The 27,426-nt window shown below is 45.2% G+C and overlaps 2 protein-coding genes across 2 annotated transcripts; one reads left to right on the forward strand and one right to left on the reverse strand.

Annotated features, from left to right (window-relative positions):
• Positions 1-8,946: 8,946 nt before the first annotated feature.
• Positions 8,947-14,531, forward strand: LOC117833552 (uncharacterized). Its single transcript, XM_034713100.2, has 4 exons — positions 8,947-9,334; positions 9,455-9,713; positions 13,041-13,218; positions 14,029-14,531. Exons 1-4 carry the CDS (start codon positions 9,034-9,036, stop codon positions 14,428-14,430), a joined length of 1,140 nt encoding a protein of 379 aa, XP_034568991.1. The 5' UTR covers positions 8,947-9,033; the 3' UTR covers positions 14,431-14,531.
• A 453-nt stretch (positions 14,532-14,984) lies between these two features.
• LOC117833553 (peroxidase 2) lies at positions 14,985-16,372 on the reverse strand. Its single transcript, XM_034713101.2, has 2 exons — positions 16,074-16,372; positions 14,985-15,912 (listed from the first exon to the last, which is right to left on the reverse strand). Exons 1-2 carry the CDS (start codon positions 16,278-16,280, stop codon positions 15,154-15,156), a joined length of 966 nt encoding a protein of 321 aa, XP_034568992.1. The 5' UTR covers positions 16,281-16,372; the 3' UTR covers positions 14,985-15,153.
• Positions 16,373-27,426: the final 11,054 nt, after the last annotated feature.

The raw sequence follows: 27,426 nt of genomic DNA on the forward strand, positions 1-27,426 counted from the left end.
CTTGTTGCTAGAGATGGTTTGAGTGTAATCACACCCACAATTGAGAATATTAGACAACTAGTTCTTGCTGTCAAAGGATCTCCATTGCAATGGGAGGAGCTCATGAAGCGTGCAACTGAGTGTGGATTGGATACAAATAAGGGCCTTTCACTAGATGTGTCAACCAGATGGAATTCCACGTATTTGATGCTTCAAGATGCTTTGTACTACAAGAATGCATTCATGAGGCTCAAATCGTCAGATCGCCGTAGGTATGAAAAAATCACTCCTTCTCCTAGTGAATGGGTCATGGCATTTAAATTGTTCCAATGCTTGAAAAAATTCTTTGATCTTACTGAACTATTGTCTGGTACTTTATATCCCACTGCAAATCTGTTCTATAGAGGGTTTTGTGAGATAAAGATTTTACTAGATGAATGGTCAGTTTGTCAAGATACCATTATTAGTGCAATGGCAAGTTCTATGAGTAGAAAGTTTGAAAAATATTGGAAGAAATCATCCACTACACTTGTTGTTGCTTGCTTTCTAGATCCTAGATAAAAGAAAAGGCTGATGGAGTTCTACATGAGAAAATTCCATGGTACCTCATCTCAAGTTTATGTAGATGAACTTGTTGATGTCATCAAGAAACTCTACCAGTTCTATGCTACTGCTGAACCTTCACCTTCGAGGCCTAAAGGTGGGTCAAATGATGCTAAGGATATAGATACAGCTGACCTGTTAGTGGACAATGGAGATGATGAACTAGAGAACTTCTTATATGAGTCTAGTGGGCATGATGCTAATGATATGAATAAGTTGGAGAAGTATATGGCAGATCCGCTTCTGAGGTTTAGTGGTCAATTTGATATCTTGGCATGGTGGAAGAAACAGACTGATGAGTATCCTGTTCTTTCAAAAATAGCTCGTGATTTGCTAGCTGTACAAGTCTCAACCGTCGCTTCTGAATCTGCTTTTAGTGCTGGTGGACGTGTTGTTGATCCTTTCCATAGTCGTCTAGATCCTGAAATGGTTGAAGCTTTGATATGCATGAAAGATTGGGTTGCTGCAGGAAGAAGAGGTTAGGAAAACATCTCAGTTTTAGTTATTGTACAAAATTTTATCATCATCATGTTTTCTGATATATGTGTCTTGGCTAACTATGATTTTCAGATAAGAAGATTGGTTCAATTGTTGGTGATCTTGAAGTTATTGAGGCCCTTGCTTCAAAGCTGAAGATTGAGGTTATTTTACTGTATAGTTTAAGTCATTTTAAACATTGTTTGCTACTGTAACTCTGAAGATGGATGCCTCCAATTTGTAGGATGACGATATCGCGGATAGTGATGAAGAAGATGGGCCACATGCAAATGATCTGGCCTTCTTTGACATGTAGAAATGTCAACTGGGGACTTGTGGTTGTGGCATGCTTTTTTTCTTAATTTGGACTTGTGAATTACGAACTTGTGTTACTGAATTACTGGCTTGTGGCTGAAACTCTGGAAGGAATTGTGGTTGTGGCCGCGTGCTGTTGGCTTGCCTGTTCACATGAACTAATTTTTTCTTAATTTGAACTCCTCAACTTGTGAACGTTATGAACTTGTCAACTTGTTTGTGTACGGTTGCTATTGTTGCATCGAGCTTATTGTTTTAAGTAGTTACATATATTGGTGTTCCCATTTTGTGTTACCGTTTCCCGATCGTAATCGACACGTTCCCGTTCGAATTATTCCGTTCCTGATATCCCGTAATACCGGTTTCATTTTCCCGTCCGACCTTCCCATTCCCGTTTCCATTCCCGGTAAAAAAATACACGAGCGGGAATGGTTACGACATTTTCCCGACCGTTCCCGACCGTTTTCATCCCTAGTAGCAGGGCGAGAGCGGGCGACGGCGCACGGGCGGGCGGGCCGGCGGTGGGGAGCGGAGCGGCAGCGGCGGCGGAGCCGAGGGCGGTGGGCGGCCGGTTTTTTTTGAAACCTTTTAGAAGGGTTCCCGGGATTTACCAACCGGGACTAAAGTACCCTCTTTTGTCTCGAAAAATTAATCCCGATTAGGTATTGAAGAGATATGATCCTTCCCAACCGGGATTAATGCTCATTTTTCTAGTAGTGTCTTTTGCTAGTGGACGTTTCCATCCAATAGTTCCTGTGCTTTTCGCGTGAACAAGTTATAAACACCTCGATCATGCGAACGATTCCTGTCGGTCTCGAAGCGCATGGCCATAAATCCATGTATTCTCTCTCTGTCTCTGTCTCTGTTCTCTTATTGCTCTGTTTCAGGCGTTCCACAAGTTTTCTTCCTACCTGCCGGTAATCATTAGGATGAGGATGAGTGCATGCAGGATGTACAAAACTTTTGCAGCCTGGCCCGATCGCTAGCCTTTTCTTTTGTGTTCCTGTGCACAAGATCTCATGAGGCTATGATTCGGAGAGCACTGGGAGCTAGCACAGCAGACATAAAGCTGAGCGCCTGAACCGCACGATCGATATGATCGGCGGAAGGAGTAAGAATGCAGCAAATGCATGGAGGGATAGATCGGAATAACGAACCCAGCGAGAGATCGAGACAGGACGCGCTCCGACAAAACGGCGTCGCATCCACCTGACCTGTCATCCACATTCTATCTATCCTTCAGCTGTCATGTAATCTAATCTCTTAACTAAATGAAACTATATCGATCTGCGCCTATCTTTATCCACATCCAGATTTAATTTTTTTTTAATTCTGTATCCATATCCAGATCGATTTCTTCTTTCACACATACATCCTCTCGGCCATCACTTTAATCAACGCCTTCCCAATCATTGCATTGATCGATCTCAGCCAAAGCTGATGTCGATCGAATTGTGTGACGACGACAGCGATTAATTTCATCATCGCGTTGGTTAGTTAGGCTGTTAGGTCGCCAACAACCGGATCCATTATATTCCTGGGCTAGCATAGTAGTCGAGAGGCGCCGCCGCCGCCGCCGCCGCTGCTGCTACGGCCGGCTACTGTGCGTGCTAGTAGCGCAGCTGCTTGCTTGCTTGAGGGGAACGCGTTCGTCGGTGCTAGCTATCAACTAGCTTTATGTGCGTGTGCGAGTGAGTGTAAGTAACCACTGAGCTAGCTTTTGGTTCAAATGAACATCTGATTAACTACATTCTTTTGTTAATTGGATCTTTTGCATTGGGTGGGTGCATTGCATGTGCACGCCACAAAAGAGCAGAGGACTTGTTTGTGCGCTCTAGCTAGGTTGGTAGCATGTCTAGTACGTGCTTGACAAGATTGCATGCATGGTCGAGATGTATGATGTGCCAATGCTGCAACTAACGGCGCATTACATCGATGGGGTATTAATTCTTTTCCCCGCCCATTTTGGCACCAAAAAACGGGCAGAAACTAAATCTTGTACTAGCTTTCTTTTTTAAAAAAGAGAAATTTTAGAATGATTGGAAAAAATTAAATGAAAGTCGTCCATTCCGAGAAATCTAACGATGGAAGGAAGCATCTTGAAGTACATAATAAAAGGAAATACTATAGAAAGTACCAAATTAGTAGAACCAAATACTTAAAAATAATCCTTAAATTTATTTTTCAATCAGACGGTGGAAACAAAAGGAAATATCTTAGTACAACGAGTACTTTTAAACCACCGTAACAGAGCTCTTTAAAAAAAACGAAAAAAAGAAAAGGATGATTTTTCACAAGGAAGAAAAAGAGGATCAATCAGCGCATAAGCTATCACAGTTTGGGTGGGGCACTGAGGCCGTGCACCAGATGTCGTACGTACGCGTACCCTGATTATTCGAGCGAAGAGGCGACTACACAACGCGATCCGGACACGCGTAAAAGTACCGGGACCGAAGCCGTAGGCGTGCATGATGATGGAGTAGTCACTCCGCGCGGTGGCCACCATCACATCCTGTTTGCCGCCATGCACGAGCAGCAGGCTGGCTAGCTAGGGCCGTGCGATCCAGTGCAATGCAACACGTACCGACCGGCGGCAAGATTCCTCTTGCCTTCGCCTGGCATGGCTCCCTGCAACTGCATGACGATGCGTGGGCACAACGCTTCCGGCGCTTTATGCAACCCACAACCGCCTACGTAAACCGAAACGAATCGTAGGTTGGTCGCGCACTGCCGCCGCGCAGATATTGACAAGAGCAGGGGGCGGTGCGTGTCCACGCGCGAGCGCGCCCTTGATGCTGTAGCTTCTGATGAGTGACCAGCGTAAGTGTGAGTGTGTGACCATGCATGGGATGGGTTGCAAAGCTCCGACGAGCGAATCAATCAGCACCTTCATCCCACCAGGGATCGGGATTTACGTTCTTCAATTTTTCTTCTATACCCAGTGAAAACATCGAATTCCTAAAAACTTCAACTGAAATTTGGACCAGGAAGAGTGCATGAGAATCGAAATTTTAGGCAAACGACTGTATTTCGGTCATCGATGAAAAGACCGGAATTTCGTACTCCCTCCATCCCAGATTATAAGTCATTCTAAAAATCTTGGAGAGTCAAAGTATATCAAGTTTGACCAAATTTATATGATAATATAATAATATTTATGATGTCAACTAAATATCATTAGGTTCTTCATCAATTATATTTTAATAGTATATCTATTTGATGTCATAAATCTTTATAATTTTCTTCATAGTTTTGATCAAACTTAAAATGCTTTGACTCTCCAAGATTCTTGGAATGACTTATAATTTGGAATGGAGGGAGTAATAATTTGGCTAAAATTTTGAATACTGCTTTCCACAAAAAGAACTGATAATAACACTCGCCCCTACAGGTGTGTATTGTGGGTTGTGTTTACATGCTACTCGTGTATTATATTTGTGTTGACGATCAAAATTGACATATATGGGCAAATCAGTCTCTAAACCGGTTAGACTGATTTCACTAAAGTACTCAAATTGCAAAATGGATTTCATCATTGCCTAGCCCTTGTCGAGACGAATAAATGCATATATAGAACGTCCGATTCAGAGTTCGGATGAGAGAGTTATGACTTCGGGAAGATATGCACCTAGGAAACCGGTCAGCCCGGTTTCACAGGGCGATTAGACACTGCTAGGGAATGGACCTCTCGTCCACGGCCTCAGTACTGATCATATTTAGACGCGGTACTAATGTTAGCATTAGTACCGGGTCCATATTTGGGGTCCCCGAGAGGCCCTTTAGTACCGGGTGGGAGCTCCACCCGGTACTAAAGCCATCTCCGCGCGCTCCCACATGCATCCCTTCCTATATCCCCCCCTCTCTTAGCAGAGCACAACAGCACCCGATCCTTAACTTCTTCCTCTCCTTCTCTCCCCTCTTCCTCTCCTTCTCTCCTCTCTCTTCCTCTCCTTCTCAGCAAAGCACAGTAGCAGCGCATGGGCGGGCGGAGGGACGGCGAGGCTGGGTGGCGGTGGGCGGGAGCCGGCGGAGGTGGTGGGGACGGGCCGGGCGGAGGCGGGAGGAGGGCGGCGGGGCAGAGGGCGAAGGGCAGCGGGGGCGGCGGGGCCGGGCGGAGGTGGAGTGGGCGGCGAGGCGGCGGGAGGCCGGCGAGGCGGAGGTGGAGGGTGGCGGAGGCGGGAGGAGAGTGGTGGGGCAGAGGCCGGCGAGGGCGGGGCTGGGCGATGGGGACGGGGACGGGGCCGGGCGGCGGGGGCGGGGTTGGGCCAACGGCGGGATTTATTTTTTTAATTTTTTAATACCCTTTAGTACAAGTTATCTCAACCGGTACTAAAGAACCCCCCTCTAGTACCGAATTGCCAGTACCGGTTGCACAATCGGTACTAAAGGAGGGTTCCCAACCGGTACTAAACGTCCATTCCCTAGTAGTGAGAGCTGTTTGGTATGTGTTGTTCGAGTTAGAATTGTATTTTGACATAGGATTTATAAGAGGTTTCAACTCCTAATAAGCAAGACCTCCACTCCCTAGGGTCACGACTTATTGAGGGTATCTGATTGATTAAATACAAATACATATACTATTTTTGTCTTTTTACCTTTTCCTTTTTGCCCTAACTTTTCCAACCCCATCTTATTGTTCTTCCTTATCTCTACAACGTTTGAGGATGTATTAGGTGGCCTGCCGATCCTAAAACATACAAAGTGCGCTTGCCATACGGTGACCTCCTGGGAAGTCCTCGTGTTGCATTCCCTTTTTTTTATTATTTTTTTTGTCCTTTCAGTTCGCAGCATTCCTCGGACATTCTCGGGGCTTTTTCGTCCTTCCATTTCGCCGCATTCCTCGGACATTTTCGGGCTTTTCTTCGTGCGCTCGTGGTCGGACGGATAAAACGGTGAGGCGACCGGCACGGAGGACCTTGGATGCGGGGCCCACGCGCGGCGAGCGTTCGTTGGTTTTTCGTCATGCTCACTGTTGATGGTAGTTAGCACACCAATTTGTGAACCGCAAGTGCATGGATCAGTTATAGTTTTTCCTTAGAGTATGCCCCCAAGGTTTGTCAATCAGTGGAAACAAGGTCACAGGATCTAGACTGACTAAGCATCAGGAAACATGATTCTAGTTGTAAGATGATTGTGAATAAGGATGAATAGACATGAGTAGATACGAAGCATGAGTAGATATGAACAAGAGGTAACTCATCTAGAACAAAGCCAGACTATCCATATGTTGTAGTTCTAGCTAGATGGCAAGCAAACACATGATTCTCATTCAAGCATCTTTAAACCACCACCTCTGATCAGACTTATGAAAACCCCCCGCCTTACACGGTATAAGACCCTGTCATGATCCTACCTATCAGCACAGGAAGTCTAAGGGCATGAACATAAAGCACACGTCTAGCTGTAATGATAGATCAGACATGCAAATTTAGTCACCATGACTACAAGAATATCCTATGCAATCTACAAGTTTTATTGATTGGAATAAGTAAACTCATAACAGCAGAAATCATAGAAGGAGGCATATGGATCACTATTGAATTGGAACTCATCTATTACTTCACCATGAATGATTGTTTATCACAAGATCTCCATCGAGGCCATACTCGCGACTTGTGAATCCTGGCTCTAGAACTCTGGGGTGGATCTTCCACGCAGGCCTAGCCTAAGCTAGCCTGCGGACAACTGTATGACCCTCAGCTCTCTATAGATGGTTGTCCCTCAAGTTTCTCGGCTTCTTTTGCTTCGAATCTGAACTCCCCTCTCATGGGGGCGCTTAGGGGGTCATATTTATACCCTTGGAAGCCTTGGAGCATGCTCCACCTTCCCTTGCACGATCTCCTTGCTTGAGAGTTAAGCAACCTTGATTTCCATAAAATGTGACTCACCTAGAATTTCCTTTTACGTAGCCTTTCCTTCCTAATGCCATATCTCCCACGTCCGGACTCCAAATAGGAAAAATCCAGTGCCTAAATTATGTAGCACGAAAAGATCTTCAACTTTGATATTCATTGCTTTCCCTGGAAACGAGTTCCCAAAATAGTGTCACAAGATAATCTATCTGATTTTGGACTTCTCTGCGCAGCATGTATTTTAGGGGTCATATCTCCTTGCTCCATGATCCAAATTATGCTTTCCATATGTTCAAATCAAAGCCCTTGACGATGGATACAACTTTGGTAGTCAAACTTTCTTCATTAGAGGTCGTTAAGATCTCCGAATCTGCACTGAAAGATCATGTTGTCTTGGGCTGCGCGAATATCTCTAGGGTTAACTTGATGTCGTGGATAACTTTCCAAAACTCCAATTTCTTCATGTTTAAGTCTCCTCCGATATTCTAAAACCTTATTTTCACTTGCATGTGAGCCTAGCTCGATAATAACCTCAGGATAAGGATGGATCTTGATAACTTTCCAAAGTGCCGCTTGCCTTCATCTTGATCCCGAAGTCAACTTACCATATCTTGTGAAATTTAGCCCCTAAGTCTTTTTGGAGAAGTCCTCGCCAAAGATGAGCATGAATGGGCTTCATAGGCCGATCAGCCCAGGCCCTTTTTTGGAGCCTCTAGCCTTCATCTTCCTCTGGGTCGTCGCTTGTCCTGAGCCTCATCCAATTATGCTCCAATTAAGTTCAATTTTATGTGAAAATAGAATTTCCTCCAAAATATAATGCAATGGCCCAATTATTGAGTATGATCAATAGTTATGATATTATTTATATGCCAATATTGAAGATAAATAGGGGTAAAAGTATGTCAATAACGAGCGTCAACACTCACCAATGAAAAACCAGTCTGACTAACCCCAAATCGGTCTGCCTGGCTGTGCAAAGGTGCTTCAAGGAGCCCTTCCGCATGCTGCACATTCGGTGTATTTTTAACGACCCCTTTCAGCGCCAACAAAACCTAATGATGTTTGATATGCTTGGGGATATGGTTCGCTGTCCAATTGAGATTGATCCTATCTCACACGTGCTATATACCGCGTTTGTACTAGATTTTCTTGGAAGAACCTACCCATGACCCAGCACACGGTTCAATTGCAATGTCCCCAAATATAAAAACCATCATTAGGTTTTGTTTGTGACTCAATAGGTACTCCTTCTGTTCAAAATTATGTATTACTTTAGTTTTGTCCCAAAACCAATTATTTCTAACTTTAATTAATTTTATAGAAAAACATGTTAATTTACATAATATCAATTAAGTACATTAGGATTCATTGAAACTAATTTGGTCAAAATTATATCAGTTCGGCTTGAAACAATTTTAAAATGAGCAATAATTTGAAATAGGTGGAGTATAGGATGTTGTCGGATGTCTTTTGCAAGAAAAAGGTTCTCGTAATACAATCAAATGAAGTAAAAATGGAGAAGAAAATTATAAAATCTGTTATATAATCAGAGTTATTCAGAAGGCCCAAATAGACAAATAGTAGCACAGGGCCTGGGCCGATCAAGTGAGGTCCATCCGTCGTTCTCTGGTTCTGCATTGGGGGCCCACTGTTAGACCCATCGCTTCCACGGCCCACGCCCTTCCCGCAGGCCGCATTCGGTTGTTCATCTCTTTCCTCTCCTTGCTCACCAGTAGTCACCGCCGCGCCGCCCCAAACCCTCATCCGTGACCCTCCTCTCGAACCTTCCAGAACCTTCCACCCCGCCATGGCGGCCTCCGCCGCGGCCCACGAAGGATCCGTGCGCAGGAGTACGGCGTACGCGAGGGCGGAGCTCGAGGCGCTCAGGGGCGCCCCGTCGGAGGAGGCGCAGGCGCGGCTGTGGGGCGGGGTCCGCGCCGCCCTCGCCGCCGCCGGCTTCTCTGGCGAGTACGACGGTCTCCTCGCTGAAGATGAGGAGCCTAGGAGCAGGAGGGGGAACAAGGGGAGGAAGGCCGAGGGCGGGGTCGGGGGAGGGGTCGGGAGGAAGTGGGGCGAAGAGACGGCGGCGGCGGCACCCCGGTTCTCTGGTACGGTTCATCTCGCCTCTTCTAATCTTCCACGCAAAATTAAACCATCTCAGTGGCAAAGAGTGATTTCTCATTTTTTACCTTACGAGTTGTTGATTAGTTGTGTGATCCTTCGTGCAGGCGTGCCTGAGATTGGTGCGTGGAGAAATGGGGATTTGGGGGTTTCTCATGAACACTGCTTCGAGGCTGCTGTCCATGGCCCTGGTGTGGCGTGTGGAGTGGTTCAAGAGCCATCTGATCAGGGTGAAGATGTGGAGTATGAATCTGACAGCGATGATGACTATGATGGCATTCTGAAACCTGCATTTGCAGTTGATGGGGACCCTGATTTTGAGTCTGGAGAGCCTCTTGATGGTTTTGAGTATCTTCGGCGTGTCAGGTATCATATGCGTGTGGTATACACTATTCTAGTACTCAGTATTATGAAGCAACACATCATTTTGTTTATAGCATTTCTCCATACCTGTTGACCAAGCAACACATCATTATGTATTATGAAGCAACACATCTCAGTATTTAGTTTATAGCATTTCTCCATACCTGTTGACCAAGCAACACATCATTTTGGCGAAAGCTTACTTGAAGCAGCTATGTGGTCAGAAAACAGGACAGTATAAAATGATTTTCTTTTGTGAAAATGACTAATTATTTTTTTATAAATAGGATCTCCCCAAATCTTAATCAGAACCAGATGTAAGTATTGGTAGTTCATCTTGTGAAGCTAGACCAGAAGCCAACAATGTGTAACCAAATAGAAGGATAGCATATTTCTTGTTGGGTATATGTTTTTAGCCAGATAGCCAAACAAATTTTGTATAAATGTTCTAGTTGCCTAAGTAAATAGTTACCATTCATAAAGCACACATTAAAAATGTTTGAAACTAGTAAGATGGTTATCTTTAGTAAAGCTAAGAGCTCCGTCGTCTTTTGGAATTTGGGAGTTCGAAATGAAATTATTTTGGGCTTCACTTTGTACGTATTTAGTATTTTCAGTTACTGACTTGTCCCTTTTCATTACTGCTCACTACTAGTGACATGCTGTATTTGGCTATCAATCTGTCATCCCTACAGCAGTTGCCTGAGTTACAAGAACTGGGGATTTAATGTATGGTGTTCTATCCTATTCAAGAATCTTATTTTAACATTTCCATTGGATGGTACAGATCAAAAGGGTCTGGGTCAAATTGTTACTGATATTGCGTGTAGAAGTTACTGATGGTTTATATTATTTATTAAGTTACAATTAGAATTGTAGATACTGGTGTATAAAATGATTTGTTTTTAGTGATGCCCTTGTGGTTAATAGGATGTGGGTTATCCTGATCTTTTTCAGGCATTAATTTCCTTGCTTCTTGATCTTAACATTTGTGAATTGTAGCATGTTAAGACTTTGTAAATTGTGAGTACCTATATGTGATTGAGAGGCATTATCATGTAGTAGTCATTACACAGTTCCCAATAAACTGGAGTTTCTTCCATGCGGTCTGGATTGCATCAGAACTAAATGAGAATATATGTAGTTCAGTACTTGAGTTCCTTCCATGCGCATCTGGGACCTTGTACTACAGTAATGGGGCATGCACAAGATTGCTTTGTTAGTCATGTAGCTCATATATCACATCTTATGAAGCTGGAAATCACTGCTGGAAATAATCCTGTGTGTGTTCAGGTTCACCTAGTGTCTAGGTTCATTGCTATTAGTGCTAGTTAGATTTCAGCTTCTTGTTAAAAGAGAATAATATGCAGATCTTGTGGGCATTGACTGCATTAATTAGGAGGATATCATGGGCAGGTTGCAGCCCTGTACCAGCTATATATATGTGAGAAAACGATGAAGGCATAGTGGCCAGCATCACCAAAAAACTACTTGTGCTTGTGTGTGTGTCCACCATAGAGGAAAACTAGAGTATGTCTGTGATAGACACCTAGAAAGTGAGGGAGTGATTCCCAACAATTGGTATCAAGAGCCTATAGATCCTAGCTACTGTATAGAGAGATGGCAGTGAAGGAGGGAGGCGTGTCCTTGGAGTACCCGATGCTGACAGCAACCAACTACTCCACCTGGGCGATCAAGATGGAAGCCAACATGGATGCACAAGGCCTGTGGGACGCCATCGAGCCCATGGCCGGGGAGGCCGTGGACACAAAGATGGACAAGCTGGCACGTGCATGCCTTTTCGGGGCTGTCCCTGATGGCGTGCTAGAGCAGATCGCCAAGAAGAATACTGCCTAGGAGGCTTGGGAGAGCTTGAAGACGAGGTGCCTTGGCGTTGAGCGAGTTAAGAAGGCACGGGTGCAGACCTTGAAAAGTGGCTTCAAGGACCTTCGTATGAAGGAAACAGAGTGCATCGACGAGTTCGCGGGTAAAATCAGTGGCCTAGCGGACAAGTTGAGTGACCTCGGTGCAGCCATGATGGATGCCGAGCTTGTTAAGAAGCTACTCGACTCAGTGCCTAGCAAGTTTTTGCAGGTAATTGCTGCAATTGAGCAGTTTTCTGATTTGGACATCATGCCGTTTGATGAGGCGATTGGTCGCCTCAAAGCGTATGAGGAGAGGATTCGCAAGCGCGATGGCCATAATGAGGAGCTGCTGCTTCTCACCTCTAGCAGCGCTAGTAATGGTGATGTGCTATAACTGTCAAGAGTTAGGACACTTTGCATATGAGTGTCCTGAGAAGAAGAAGAAGGAAGTAGCACTCCTTGCTGCTGCATCAAGTGAAGATGGGCCACCTCTCTTCTGAATGGAGACATTTGGGGAAAATGTTAGCCTGGGTCATTAGCATTTGCATTTTTACTTGGTTATTATCTGTAAGCATGCAGTCAGGATTGTGTGGTGTAGGCGTTTGCATGACAGCAGTGTGTGGTGGCAAAGGAAGCGCAGCAGCGATATGTGTGAAGCGTACAAGCATGTTGGCTTGAGCTGGAGCGCATGGACCTAGCCGTGCGAAGCGGCTGGAGGCACCAATATCTACGACGTGCAAGTGTAGTCCACATCAAATCCAAGTCGACACACAGGATTAGGGGGAGATTGTTGGAAATAATCCTGTGTGTGTTCAGGTTCACCTAGTGTCTAGGTTCATTGCTATTAGTGCTAGCTAGATTTCATCTTGTGGTTAAAAGAGAATAATATGCAGATCATGTGGGCATTGACTGAATGAATTAGGAGGATATCATGGGCAGGTTGCAGCCCTGTACCAGCTATATATATGTGAGAAAACGATGAAGGCATAGTGGCCAGCATCACCAAAAAACTACTTGTGCTTGTGTGTGAGTCCACCATAGAGGAAAACTAGAGTATGTCTGTGATAGACACCTAGAAAGTGAGGGAGTGATCCCAACAATCACATTTTAGTATATATGTTCCAATGTTAATTAGGTGGCATTTCATCAAAATTCTTTTGTTCTTGTTAGATACAGATTTTGTGATCACCAACTTTTGTGTAGATCATGTATGTGCATGATTCAGAGCAAAACTTGTGGTCTACCCTCCATTCCACTGTCAACCTACTGATCTCGAAGGCTTTTCCAAAAATTGCATATCTGTCCAATGTACAGGCCTATCTTTGCATATCAAAGTAACAAATTAAACGAAAACTTCATGTTACTGTGTTCTTAATTAAACTTCTGTTACTGCTTGTCAAACAGTTTAGCATTTATCTGAAGATACTATTACTTTGACCATGACCTAGAAATCATCATTTTACAGGTGGGAGGCTAAACAAATTCCTAGAGTGAAGGTTGCCAAGGTAGATTTAAATGGAGCTAGAAAGGAGCAAACACCTTATATGCCAGAAATTCCTGACATACCTAAGTGCTCACCTGATTTGGGTGCATCAAAGCAATGGGAGGATGCATTTATTACCCATTTTTCTGAGACCAGACTGGTAATCTATCTTGTTTAATTCATGTGTTCAAGCATTTACTTTTCCATTTAAAAAGTGCGAGGATCCCAAAACACATTAACCCTATGTTTGTGAAATGGTTTCTTGACTCATTGACATGTTTTGCTATTTTGCTGAGCCTTCAAATGTATCTGTTACAAGATTAGTGCAATTGCAAACTTATTCTATGGTTCCCTTGTGTGTTCTTTCAGATGGCAATGAGCAATCTTTTGCTTATATATAACTTGATATGATTATCTTTGTTTTGCATTCCCTATTTTCCATGGTGGAACAAATTGGAATTCTTTGTTCTTAGAAGGGAAAGTGTTGGAACAAGATTAACCTAAAAATCTGATTGTATAAGACTAATAACATGCATTGGCATGCTAGCAGTAGCATTACTCTGTTTCGATGTGTTGCTTCCACACATTTTGTAAACTACAGCTGTGTGCATTTGAACAAGTCATAAGTTTTAACTGCAGCATGTAGTATAAATCTCATAAGCCAGCAACTTTATCACCACTAGTGTTTTATGATGCATGGAACCTATGTACCAGAAATTAGATGCATAGAATAAAGATTAACAACCACATTAGCACGTGCCACTGTTGCGTGAAATCATTGTTGCCCTTTATTGAGCTTTATTTCTATAAATGTCCAGCACTGTATGACACCCAAAAGATACTTGGATATCAATTTTGAGGATCTATACTTGATATTTTTACAATTTGGTTTGTTTACCTTAGCATCTTCTGCATAATTCGCTTCTTCATAACATCTGCTGATTTTATATGCTTACTATTTTTTCACCAGGTGTTCTCCGAGCATGACAGCTCTGACGAACCATCTATATCTGGTGGACCGAAAATCTCCTCAAAACCTGGCAGCAGCACGGAGTCACAGACTGAACCTACACTGACAATGCTTCGCAACATGGATTCTGTTGCTAGAGCTGCGACGCTAAGGAACTACATAGATATGATTCAGAGTATGGACTCACTATCAAGGAATAACGGCCTGTGGCTCTTTGCACTCTGTGTAGCTGTGGACACTCCCTTGGATGCGGAGACATGTGCCTCTCTAAGGTCCTTGCTGCGCAAGTGCGCAACCATCCTTGCCACAAAGTCGGAGATGGATGATGAGGTGGTAATGCTGAATATACTGATGGCAATATCTGGAAGGTATTTTGGACAGTATGAAAATAGATGTGACTAGGAGATTGTGATAATGCCATGGTGAAGCATTTTTTGTCGCTATGAGTCCTGTTTGGTATAATATATTTTAAATCATATAGGTTTGATGCTTAGGACACTTAATTCGGTGAAGAATGACTACGAAATCCTTCCCTGACCCTATTCTAATGGGCCCGTGGCTGATGTAGGAAATGCATTTGACACGGGCTGCAAGTTCCTGAAACCTCATGGGCCTGCAAAATGCTTGGTATATGGTTCATTGTGTTGGACTGTTGGCCTTGCAAAATTCTTGCTATATTCACTTCGGCCTTGTAAAATTCTTGGTATATGGTTCACTGTGTTGGGCTTGTAAGCTCATGGGCTTGCAAAATTCTTGGCATATGGTTCATTCTGTTGGCTTGCAAAATTCTTGGTATGTGGTCCTGTGTTAGGCTTGTAAGCTCATGGGCTTGCAAAATTCGTGATATATGGTTCATTATCTTGAGTTCGTGATAGGATTCCTCGGCCCCTCGCCCCCCCCCCCCTTTTTTTTTTTGGAGACATGTTATAATATGGATTTGTGCAAGATTCTTGGTATAAGCACTGAAAGCACACTTATTTCGGACTACGAGGCAAAGAAGAAAACTTTCATCCCGCTCCGCCCAAAGCGGGAGAAGTGTACCAAGATATTCTAAGCAAATTCGAGGCAGGAAACGAACAGCAAATAGGATGAATCGTCGCTCTAGAATTTAATTTTGCCCGCTTTCTAGTTCACGACCCGGCAGTTCCTCCTGATCTCCCCGTCCCGGGCGGTCTTGACCCCGATGCTCGCTAGCTTCACCATGGCGGCGGCGAACTTCTTCTCCCACGTCCTGTCCGGCTTCGCGAATTCGCTCACCATCTTCGCCGTCTGCGCCGACGACATCAGCGTGGCGTCCGAGGTGAAGAGCACCTTCCGGTCCAGCAGGTTCTTGTAGTACTGGTTGTCCAACACGTTCGGCGTGACGGCGTCCTCCGCCACCACCGGGTCGTTGCCGACGCCCGGGTTCGCCGGGCACTGCCTCTTAAGCTGGTTGGCCAAGGTGGAATCCATGTCGGAGCCGGAGGTGAGGCGCTCGAAGACGAAGGACGAGCAGTGCGACCGGCCGACGGAGTGCGCGCCGGAGAGCACGACGAGGTCCTCGACGGTCATGTCCTTGGCGGCGAACCTGTTCACGAGGGTGCCGAGGCCGGCGAACGGCGGCGGCAGGACCCCCGTCTGGGACTCCTGCGACCGCCGCCCGTCGAGCCGCCCGCCCGGCATGGAGAAGCGGATCCGCGAGCCGCTGAGGAGGTCCGACGCGTCGCGCGCCGCGAAGGCGACGACGTCGGCGCAGGACACCGCCCCGGGGCAGGCCTTCTCCAGGGCGCGCTTCGCCGCGTCGATCACCTCGTAGCTCCGCTGGCTGGCGTCGTTCGGCGGGCCCTTCTTCTCCGGCCGCGGGTTCGCCTGCGTCGGGTCGAGCAGGATGGACGCATCACAACCCTATTACGGATTCGACGTGTTTACATCAGATTCATACAATGCAAGGTAGTTACTTGGCACGTTTATAAATTGTTAAAAAAGAAGAAAATTCGTTTCGTTGCAAAAAAGAAGAAAAATGTTGTTCTTTTGGGTCATCTGCTGCCATGGGCGCGCATGCTTACCTCGACGAAGCAGTCGTGGAAGAGCATACGGAGGAGGCCCGCGCCGAGGCCGGGGTCCCTGCGCACGGCCTTCTGCACCTCGGCCCTCACGATGGCCTCCGCCTTGGGGCAGGTCTTCTGGTAGAAGCCCACCTGCAGGCCATGGCACGCCACTGCCAGAAGCAGCCCACACGAGACTAGAAGCCATAGCCTAAAAGCTGTAGCCATGATGGTCTGGCGGCAACTTTGGATGAACTACTACTAATGATCTAAGACTACTACTGTATAGTCGCGGTGAAGAGGCAATTTGTCAGTGGGAGCGCGTGGCTATTTATAGATCGGGAATAGGGTTCATGTTATTCTCCTGCAACCTTTGTGCCCATACGGCATCTACTGTGTTTTCTATGGATTGGACAGTGCTTGGGCTTGGATTTTCTATGGTTACATTGAAAGAAACAAACCAGCATGAGTCGCAAAAGATTCCTCACACAAGTAAAGTAGTGGGTCACTGTAAACAGTAAAACATGCATGCCGACTTATGGAAAGCTAAGGGGCAAGTACACATTGATAAATGAAAGCAGTCTCGTATGTTTATTTATGCAGTTTCATATGAACATTTATGCAGTTTCATATGAAAGCAGTCTCGTATGTTTATTTATGCAGTTTCATGTAAAATTTTTGAGAAATTATAAAGTGCTTGAAAAAAATGAGAGCCGTTAATCCGGCGAAATCGAACGGTGGAAATAATTAAACAGAAGTACCAGAAAGTACCAATTTAGTGGGACCAAATACTAAAAATAGTGGGACCAACAACCAATTTTATTTATCTTTTTCATAATTCAGAAAGGGTACATGGGTAATTTCACATCGTTCCTTTGTCCGACCCAGTGCCCCTCACGATAGTGCTGCCGTGCGGGTCCTGCGGGGCGATGCTCGCCGTGCCACCGGGGCTCGCGCACTGCGGCTGCCCGGTCTGCGGCGCCGAGCTTGCCGTCGACCGCGTGACTCTGCCTGTCCACCCCCACCGCCACCCTGCCGCTCGTACCGGTCTCGCTGCCGCCGGTCTTCCGTGCCCTAGAGGTATGCTTAAGGTTTCAGAGTTCAGATAGGAATGTTGCCCTGTGCTTGAGGCTTCCTCCCCTGCTGGATCTCTGGATTAACTATGCTACTGTGCCTTCACTTGCTGTCTCGTCCAATAGAATCGGTAATCCTGTCTGGCGGCGGCGGTGCTGCGGTGGCTAGCAGGCTAAGGCCAAATCAGGCACCCCAAGATGGTGCACCAGGACTCAGCTAGGAAGGAAGGTGCGAGCAAGGGTGCAGGCTGCTACAGCTGCAAAGGATGTGGGTGGCCAGTGCGGCTGCGTGGCACCATCTCCCCTCGCCCGGCATTGCGGCTGCGCGGCACCATCTCCCCTCGCCCAGCGCACTATCGTAGAGGCGCAAGAAGCAATGCAGCAAGCAGGTGAGCAGTGAGCACCTTCGCCGCTTCAAGCCAGTTCACATTGCAATTTGGTTGTTTGTAAGCACCCTGCAACAAACTAGCAAAGTAATGGATCCTCTTCAGCAGGCGCTCGAGGCCGCCAAAAAGGTGGCAGCACCATCCGTGTGACGTCTCGGACCAACTAAGGATGAATTGAACCCACTAGAAGCCCATGTGAGTGGTATGGTATGTGTGTGGATAATAATCCCACCTTGCTAGTTGAGGGTAGGTTTTACCAACATATAAACCCAAGTACCAAATGCATTCCAACCCCCGGGTTAACTCTTTTACGTGAAACGAGGACAAAAGTGTAAGCGGGGTTGATTCGAGTGCGTGTTTTACTCTGCGTGCGAGTAGGACTGAGCCATATTTGGGACTGGGGCGTTACAATTGGTATTAGAGCTGACCCTTGCGGTTACACGGGCGTGTGCGTGCTAGGGGTGTGGACATATGGTGCATGGGGTGTTACAATAGGTATCAGAGCCGACCCTCGTGGTTACACAGGCGTGTGTGTTAGGGGCGCGTACATATGGCGCATGGCGCGTGTGGGTCCTGTGTGGTCACACGGCATGGCATATGTGCGGCCACTAGACGCATGGACGTGTGCTAAGAGGGAAAGTTCCTGGTCAATTGCCCCAGTGTGTGCGGGTATGTTGCCGACAAGGACGTCGGGTCATTTAGGAGGGTGTATGTGATATCCTGGGCCTACTAAGGATGAATTTAGCCCACTAGAGGTTCATGTGAGTGTCATGGCATATGTGTTGGTCCAAGAAAAGAAAGAGATCAAATCCAACACGTTTTGGGGTTGGATTCGGACTGCAGCACCGTGCCAACTTGCGACGGCCGCCACGACCTCATCCGGACTCCATTTTGGGCGTTCAAGTAGTTTTTGAATCCTTATGAAGTCTATTCTTATATGAATCCAGACTTATATCCATATCTTTCCTGAGGCGGCCGCAATGATCAAAATACTACCAAGAGATTATTGTGTCAAAGGTGTTGCGTCGCTTTATTTTGGCCCGATGGGCCTTGTATCAAGTTGGGTCCAATAAGGATGTGTCCTAGGGTTGGAGCATGGCACCAGACCCCCCCTGGTCGTCCTCCTAGGTATTAATAAGGATTAGAGCCATCACAAAAAGATTGGGTTTTATTATATGTAAGTTTAGCCATTGCTACTTTCTTGTAGACGCGTGTGTTGACTAGACCATCTGTTCCACTCGATTCAGAACCCCAACTTTTTGATTTTAGATTGGTTTCCATCTTCATATTTGTAATTAAATTGCTTGTTCTAATTGTTCTTACTTGTTCCTCAATTGCTTGCAGGAATTACCCTAGTGGTTTGGTTGATCGTGCTGCATAAGATCGTGGTGACTATTGGAGGTGGTGTATCGGTTGCTAAGGTGCAGCATCCTTAGATGGTTGTAGTCGGGCTGTGAACATCGTCTCCATCCCCAAATCGAGTTATCCCCCATCTCTCATCAAAAGATCAGAAATCAACCCAACGGGTTCATATCAGTTGGTAATCAGAGCAAGGTTTATCGGTGAGAGACTTCCAATCCTTCGTTGTTTTCATTTTTCCTATAGTCCAGAAAAGCCAAAAAAATAGTATATTAGTTCACCTGCAATCCTACCTATAAACCCTTTGAGCCTTTGCTAGCACTGATTAGTTAGGGCTTGTTGAGTTTTCGGTTGTATCAGTTGTGTCGAGTTGCTGGTCTTAGTATCTAGTCTTTTAGAGTTTCGAGTTCTTGTACCATTTTGGTCGCTTCCACCATTGCCGCTGTTGTTTGTTGATTTCATATCTATCAAAATTTCAATTTGGTTCAGTTTGTCATGAATTCCAAGCTAGTTGTTACTGCTACAATTGTGTAAAAAGAAAAGAAAGAAAAAAGAAAAAAAACAGGAAAGGAAAAGAAAAAAAATAGAAACAAAGAAAAAAATAGGGGTTGTTCCTTTCGTTCCTCTTTGCTTTTGGTGGTGCTTTGTGACTTCATTTGTGTCCAGGCTCGCGTCTCTAGCACGGTCTAGCCTAGGACTAGCACAGTACTGCTGTTAACTTGCTTTTGTGACTAACATGGTGCTAGTATTTTCCCTTACTTCAGCCCACCTACAGCTCCACATATTCGACTATAGCTTGATAGGTTATTGTTGCTTCGGCATCGATACACTTTCTTCCATGATTGCAGACTTGTTGTTTGCCGTCACCTACTGTTTGGCTTGGTAAGAACTTGTAAAGGCTTGTTTTAAACAAGTTGAGTTTGGGAGAATTACAACCAACACATCCTAGTAGTTAACAAGATGTACATATTATTTTTGTATTTCTTCTACTAATTATGGCATGTGATACGGAGATTTTTGAGCTGTTGAAACTAGACCCTCATATTTAGGTTGTCATTCAACACTTGCCATTATATGATGGTAAGTTTGATCCTAAAGCTTACATTGATTGGGAGCTAAAAGTAGATAATAAATTTGATAAGCATGACCTGTCCCAGATACAAAAGATTTATATTGCCTCTAATGTTTTGACTGAATATGTTTTGCTAGAATGGAAACACATGTGTAGGTATAAGAAGGTTTCAGAATCTTGGAAAGACTTCAAATTTATTTTTAGAGATGTATTCATTCCTGCATATTATGCTGATTATTTGGTTGTAAAATTAGACAACATGAAACAGGGTAGTAGGACTGTGAAAGAATACTTCTATGATTTTAAGATTTGTATCATGTTTGGTGGATTAGATGAGTGTATGGAAGATTTTTTGAGTAGATTCATGAGAGAGCTCACTTCTGAAATTCAAACCTTGTTAATTAGCAATTCTTATAGCCGTATTGGTCAATTGTTTTGTCTTGCTCTCAATGCTGAAAAGAAGATTCTATTATCTGTGAATACTTTCAAGAATGATGTGACCCATAATGTCCAAAATTTATCCACTCTGCATGCTAATGAAGAGCAACAAATAGTAGAAACCATTGCTGATTTTCCTTTGTCACAGAATGAATTACTTGTTATTCCTTATGATAAAGAGGACTTGTGTGCTGATGATTTTTTTTACTCCTGTGCCACAAGTAGGGAATAAGTGCTATACTTTTGGTTTGGAACCATACAAATGTGCTAAAGATAAAATTTTTCATCCTATTACTTGTGCACAAGATGAACTGAATTTGTTGTCCTCTTTAAATACTTTGGGTTATATTGAATTTGATATTCTGTGTAATCTAAATTGTCAAAAGAGAAACTTAAATTTGATTCTGGTTTGCCAAATTTTAATCGTTGGTCGCTTCATGCAATTGGCATATACAACAGCAAAGGAGAATATTTGGTGCATAAAGTTTATATTTGCTCTAATATGAAATATCCTTTTGGTCTACAATACCATGATCAAATAGGGAGCTGCACTAACACTAATAATGTCTTGCAAAGTTTTTCTAGTTTTTCCCATATGCAATAGGGTAAGCCCGAAGAAGGGGAGCATTGCTGGTTGTGGCCATGCAGCATAGCCATTGATCCGTATTCCAACATCAAAGCAAGCACCTTTCAATTGCATTGGAGAAAGTCGAGGACGACTTGCAGCCAAGAAGGGGAGAATGATGAGGACATCACCTGCTCGGATACAACCATATTGGCAACTTTTGATTGAAAGGTGAAACAATTCTTTATCATGATTGTATTTGATACATTTGATGAATTGATGCTGCACCATGATGTGTGTTCATTATCATTTTCAAAAATATGTGCATGGATCAAAAAGAGTGTTGAACATACATGGAAGGCATGGAGGATCAAAAAAGTTGATTGGGGCCAAGTCCAAGTATTGCCAACGTCCTCCACCAGGCCAACATGTCACTTTTGGCTCAAGAAAATAAAGAGATCAAATCCAACATGTTTTGGGGCTAGATTCGGACTATAGCACTGCGCCAACTTACGACGGCTGCCACGACCTCATCCGGACTCGCTACTTGCTTGTAAGCGCGCATGCTGGATCAGCCGCCCGTTTTCTTATCTTTGGAACCCCACCTTATTTGAGATTGAGTTTGAAACCTTCATTTACATCTAGTAATTCAGTACTTGTTATACTTGTTCTTGCTAGTTCTTTGATTGCTTGCAGGATGAGTGCCCTAGTGTCCGGGTGACGTGCTCCACAAGATCGCAGTAGCCATTGGAGGTGGTGTATCGGTTGTTAAGGCGCAGTGTCCTTGGAAGGCAGTAGTCGAGCCGTGAATATCGTCTCCATCCACCAATCAAGTTATCCCACGCCTCTCATCAAAAGATCAGGAATAAACTCTAGCAGGTACCTATCAACCAACCTATAAACTCAAGTGTCGAATGCATTCCAACCCCGGGTTAACCTTTTTATGTGAAGCGAGGTCGAAAGCGTAAGCGGGGTTGATGTGAGTGCGTGTTTTACTCTGCGTGCGAGTAGGACTGAGCCATATTTGGGACTGGGGCGTTACAATCTAGATCCGACCAGGGCAGCGGCTGGGCTCCCTACATCGCACAGTGGTGGTGGCGCCTAACATAGATGAGTGGTGCAGAGAAGGCGGTGTCACGAGTCTAGCAGAGACGAGCGACCCTGCGTCGACGCGCCCGGGGTGGCGGTGCTTGCATCCGATGTGGTGGCAAGGGATGCCAACGGGGTTAGTCACGCAAAGAGAAAAAGGACAGATTACTGTAATACCCTTTCCTTTATTAACTTAATCTTTTCATTAATCAGCTGGTGGGGAAAATCATAGCACAAGGTACCTCCAAGTACCTGATGGTACTTTAAAAGCACCATAACAAAGCTCAAAATTTTTATGATGTGGACAAGAGAGTGAGGAAAACGAACGAGGTAGCTGTTTCACGACTTAAGTTAATATTTAGGATTATGTGGCCACTCATTGACTATTTATGAGTTGTTGCTTGGAACACACAATATTGCATTTTCTTTACATAAATTGAGGGATTGGCAGTTACTATAAGGCAATATAAAAGACAATACATCGTAGAGGTTGTATGATAAATCGTCTTAAACTTGCGTGGTAATGCATGAGACAGAGACATGAAACTAGGCTTTGAATTGTCTTGCCAAATAGAATTTCAATCTGCAAATTGAGCATAGCTTAGTTGGAAATTAATGAAACATGTTCAACCATGTTCGTGCTTCCGACTCAGCATATATATTTTTATTTTGGCTAATTATTCTTCAAGTGGTAGGTGATGCATCCGAGGCGGTTGTGACAGCTTCACTAAATTTAAGATACACGGGCTGAGTCTCTTAAAGCTGAAAATAGAAGTCCAAATTTAAACTAATCATTTCCATTATGAGTTGATATTTCGAATATAAATTTAAATGGTCCTAAACCATACGCAAAATGCAAAGGTATTTGAATCGGAAGTCCTGAATCCAATTTGAGATCGTCAGTTGCTCAAAGCCAAACCTATAGAGAAAATTTATAAGAATGACATGTTTATTTCTATGCATTGCATGCATGCTTGGCAACCAGTAGTACTAGCTCGTTACACGCACGTGGGACAAGGCAAACCACAGAAGTACAGAACTAGCAGACAACGGGTATAAGCAGCATGCGCACGTGAAATTCAAACGCTAGTGGGCATGCATAGTCAAATGGTGGCCGCATGTGCCATGTACCTTTGTCGATTTATCATTGCTAGCTCTTCTCAGGAATCTAAAGGTTTGTTGGGCAACTTGACGTACAGTGTACTCCTTTTTATTGGGAAGGCAAACAGTGCGTGTTTCTTTCATACTATTTCCTCATGGCACAAACATATTGTCAATTGGGACTGATTAAACAAAAACTAAGTGTATAAATACTTCAGTTTTGCAACTGCATTGTATGGCTATGGCTGCGTTGTACGCATATCTATAGATGACCAACTGGGGCCTCTCCAGGGAAGCTGCGCATGCACAAGGGAAGCCTCCAAATTATTTGCACTTGCTTTTGTTCTACCTGTATCGTTATTATTCCTCTGCTTTCTTTCAAGTAAAATGTGTGTAACGTTCTGCTCCACGCTCTAGTTCGGCGAATAATATTCAACAATTACATAGAATATTCGAACAATTTAAAGCTCATGGTTCATCGTTTATTCTTTTGCAAATTGGGTGGCATGTCGGACTCGACTGCAGAGCTCCGGCTCAAAATAATTCAAGAACTCGTCCTGCCGGTATCACAGAACAATAATTTATAAAAGTATGTACACCAAGACGTACAGATCTCTATGCATGGGGGTACGTGCTTTGCCTGCGCAATTCGTCCACCTGTATATATAAACAATGCCCAGGTTAAAGAATCCAAGAATTTTTCGCCGGAGTGTCTAATTGTCGTTCATCGTAATAAAATTCTCCTTTTGGATTTACCACCTCGTCCATTATGAATCCAATGAGACCTTCACATATTGCCGCTACTCTTTCTTCCTTCAAGAGTCCTTGTTGAATATTTAACATCTATAATTTGGAAATTTGTGAATGTTACATGAACAAATACATATAAGGAGCTAGAAAATAATTAACTAGTAATAGTTTTATTTTACGTACTTTAAAGTTGTGCGGCGTCATCTTCGGTCCCTTGGGTCCCATAAAACTGTGCATGTGCTCACAGATGTAGTAGCCACATAGATTATTCCCGGATTCCTGTCTTAAGCACTTCAGTGCGGAAAAAAATAAGTTATGAAATATTCGTGTTATACAATGTAATAAATGTGCAGACTGCATACGTACCGGGAAGTCTGTGTTCCATGTAAGTTTTTCTTTGAATGGACCTTTGTGTGTCCTTATGAATTGTTTCCATGCGCTGCGGATTAGAATAATGAATGATATAGTGTAACAGGGATAAAATTTAGGAAATAAATTTTTGCATAGAGATAAAGGTCCAGAATTATTACAAGCCTAGCATGTCTTGCAATTCTTGGTAGTCCACCGGATCTTTCCTTAACGAATCGAAGACAGTGACGTGGCTTCTTTCAGGCTCAATTATAATAAGGATCCAGTGGAAGCTGCGTGCGTAAAATGTTCATGCATATTAGAGCTAACTAACATGTAGAGATAAGGAAAAAGACATCGAAAGTAGACGGTATACACACACTTACTTGAAGTTGTATGGAAGTAGTATGAAATCCTTGAATGTTTGTTTGTCTAGGAAATTGTATATTTCCGCAAAGGTTTTTTCCGGCGCTAATTGTATCTGTTGTTGGTTAACTACAGATGGATCCATGAAGCCTATATGTAGGTACGCCTCTCGGCGGCATGTCTGAATTAGCATCCTACATGAAATGGAAGATGAAGTTAGTACGGTGACGCACGCCCCCCAAAATTTACATGTAGAGATAAACGGACACTTACAGAATCCAAGCGCTGATCAGAGAGACGTCCAGGGCATCATGATGGTACACTTCGTATATATCCTTGAAGTCTAGCCAGAGCACTTTCTCCCCTTCACCGTGAAAATCTATCGGTTTTACCTTCATGCCGATCATCTCCCTCGAGTCGGCGGATGCCATCATGTACCATTGATGGAATGCGTACATCTTTGTTGATAGCTTCCGTACCAATGAAGGCTTTACTAGAGGTTTGCCTAGCTCATAAGGCCACTTTAGCTCAGGGGGCGGTGCAGTTGGCGTCTCAACTTGCCCTATGCATTCATCAAGTCCCAGACCTGTTTCTTCCATGAACTTCAATACATTTGCTTGTTGATCCAAGGGCATTGCTTTTACCCGTTGAGCATCTTTTTTTGATAAATGGCTAAGGTCGGGGACTGGACCGCTGGAAGATGACTTTCCTTTCCTTTTATCCTTTTCATCAGCCTTTACTAGAGCCCGTTCATAGTTTGACAAGAGTGGTATCCTTTTCTTGGCTCCTTCTTCCATCCTGATAAAAAAGTTTAAATCTCGCCGACTTACTGGCGGTGGCTCCATCTCCCTTGCCTTTTTTTCTTCGGCTTGTTTCTTGAACCACTCACTGGCCTCTCGTTGGATTTCTGCCCACTGTTCTGCATGAGACATTGCCTTAAAGCGTTCCTTACGAGTCACTTCAGGCTCCTTTGTTTTCTTCTTTCTCTGTCTTTGCTTGGGAGGCGGTGCTCGTGACTTCTTTAGTGGTGGTGCAGGTTCCTTCAAGGGGGCCGCTCTTGGTGTCGGCGACGGTGATCGGGGAGGGGTGTTGTTATTGTCGTCGTCGCTCCCAGCACCAGGATGTGGTGGAGATGGAGACCTTGATATAGATGGAAGGGATGGTCCTGGAGCAGGAGATGACGGTCTCGAGGTATGAGGAGAAGGTCGCTGCTGGGGATCTACGGGGAGCGGTCTTGAGGTCTGAGGAGATGGCTCTGTGCCGGGAATAATGATGTAGCGTTTCTTCCATAGAATGATCCCATGAAGCGCATCTGCCAATGTCTTTTCCCCGTCGCCTCCCGGGAAGTCGAGCTCTAGACCTTCATACTGGGGATCAACTATTTGCTCTACGCAGACGCTGGCGTAGCCTGTTGGAATTTCCATGCCATGACTGCTCTGCCCCGCCAGGGTTGCTAACGCACTCCCATACGCTACCTGTACATATAGCAGAAGTAAACAAGTTGAACTCCGATCTCGAGGCCTGGATCAATTGACAAGATTGCATAAATATTATGTATAAGTATACCTTAATAGTGAGGTTGCCGACCGGTGCATACAGCTCACATGAGGTCCATTGTGTGATGGCATCCACGGGGAACCGTTGCTCCTCCACGGGTAACCTGGGCGTCTGCGCATCGGGGACCCCTGTAGAAGCACAACTGCTCAAGAGGCGTTGAGAAGGGCTGGCGGTGTTAGGATTCGGCAATGCTCCAGATTGGGCCAACTCCGCAACTGCGTGGGCCACCCGCCGATTGATTTCATCCATCATTCTTTGTTCTAGCATCTGCCGCCAGCTCTCCTCGATCTGTTCCTTTCTTCGCTTCCGGCTTCTGTACGAGGCGCTGTCGCCTCGGAAAGTGAACTTCCACGGAACCACGACGGAGGCGGGGACGGTTCCCCGTAACCACGGGCGGTGCCTACTAGGTTGTGACGGGCGGCGGGACGGCGGAGGGGACGGCGGTGCATCCTACGAATTTCTAACTTTATTTTCTAACTTAAAAATCTAACTTAACAAACTAACTAAAAAATCTAACTTAAAAATATAACTTAATTTTCTAACTTAACAATCAAAATTAAAAATCTATCATAAAAATATAACTTAATTTTCTAACTTAAAAAAAACCCTCCCGACGCTGCCGGCCGCGCGCGGCGGCGGACTTCTCGCGCGCGGGGCGGCGGCGGCCGGGTCGGCGGGACGGCGGCGGCCGGGGCGGCGGGACGGCGGCGGCCGGTGCGGCGAGGACGGCAGCTGCCGAGGCGACGACGACGACTGCGGCGTAGGTGGGACGGCGACGAGATGGCGACGAGGGGCGACGAGGGGCGACGAGGATGGAGCCGGCGACGAGGATGGAGCCGGTGGCCGGAGGCGACGAGGTGGCCGGGGGCCGGGCGCGTCGACGGACGAGGAGGGGATCGAGGCGGGCTGGCCGGGGGACGACGACGGCGCAATGGGGGACGTCGACGGCGCAATGGGGGACGACGACGGCGGCGGCCGGCAAGGGAGGCGGACGGGCGGCGACGGCGGAGAACGCGCGGGACTTGGCGAAAATTTGGCTAAGTGTAACTAGCGGGGGGTAGAAGGGAGTACAATGCCTTTTAACCCCCCCCCTTTTATCCCGGTTCGTAATGCCACCCGGGACAAAAGGGCCTTTTGTCCCGGGTCCCGTCACCAACCGGGATAAAAGGCCCCCCCCTTTTATCCCGGTTGGTGACGGGACCCGGTACAAAAGGGTGCCCCCACCAGGTGGGGCTGGGAGCGTACCCTTTTATCCCGGGTGCCACCACCA

This window comes from Setaria viridis, chromosome 8 (assembly GCF_005286985.2).
Source record: "Setaria viridis chromosome 8, Setaria_viridis_v4.0, whole genome shotgun sequence".
Lineage (NCBI taxonomy): Eukaryota > Viridiplantae > Streptophyta > Magnoliopsida > Poales > Poaceae > Setaria > Setaria viridis.

Excerpts from the sequence above, each read along its gene's own strand:
- LOC117833552 (XM_034713100.2), top strand. The coding sequence starts at position 9,034 with ATGGCGGCCTCCGCCGCGGCCCACGAAGGATCCGTGCGCAGGAGTACG. Across the intron at positions 9,335-9,454 it reads GGCGGCACCCCGGTTCTCTG|GCGTGCCTGAGATTGGTGCG; the intron begins GTACGGTTCATC and ends TCCTTCGTGCAG. Across the intron at positions 9,714-13,040 it reads GAGTATCTTCGGCGTGTCAG|GTGGGAGGCTAAACAAATTC; the intron begins GTATCATATGCG and ends ATCATTTTACAG.
- LOC117833553 (XM_034713101.2), bottom strand. The coding sequence starts at position 16,280 with ATGGCTACAGCTTTTAGGCTATGGCTTCTAGTCTCGTGTGGGCTGCTT. Across the intron at positions 15,913-16,073 it reads TCCACGACTGCTTCGTCGAG|GGTTGTGATGCGTCCATCCT; the intron begins GTAAGCATGCGC and ends AATCCGTAATAG.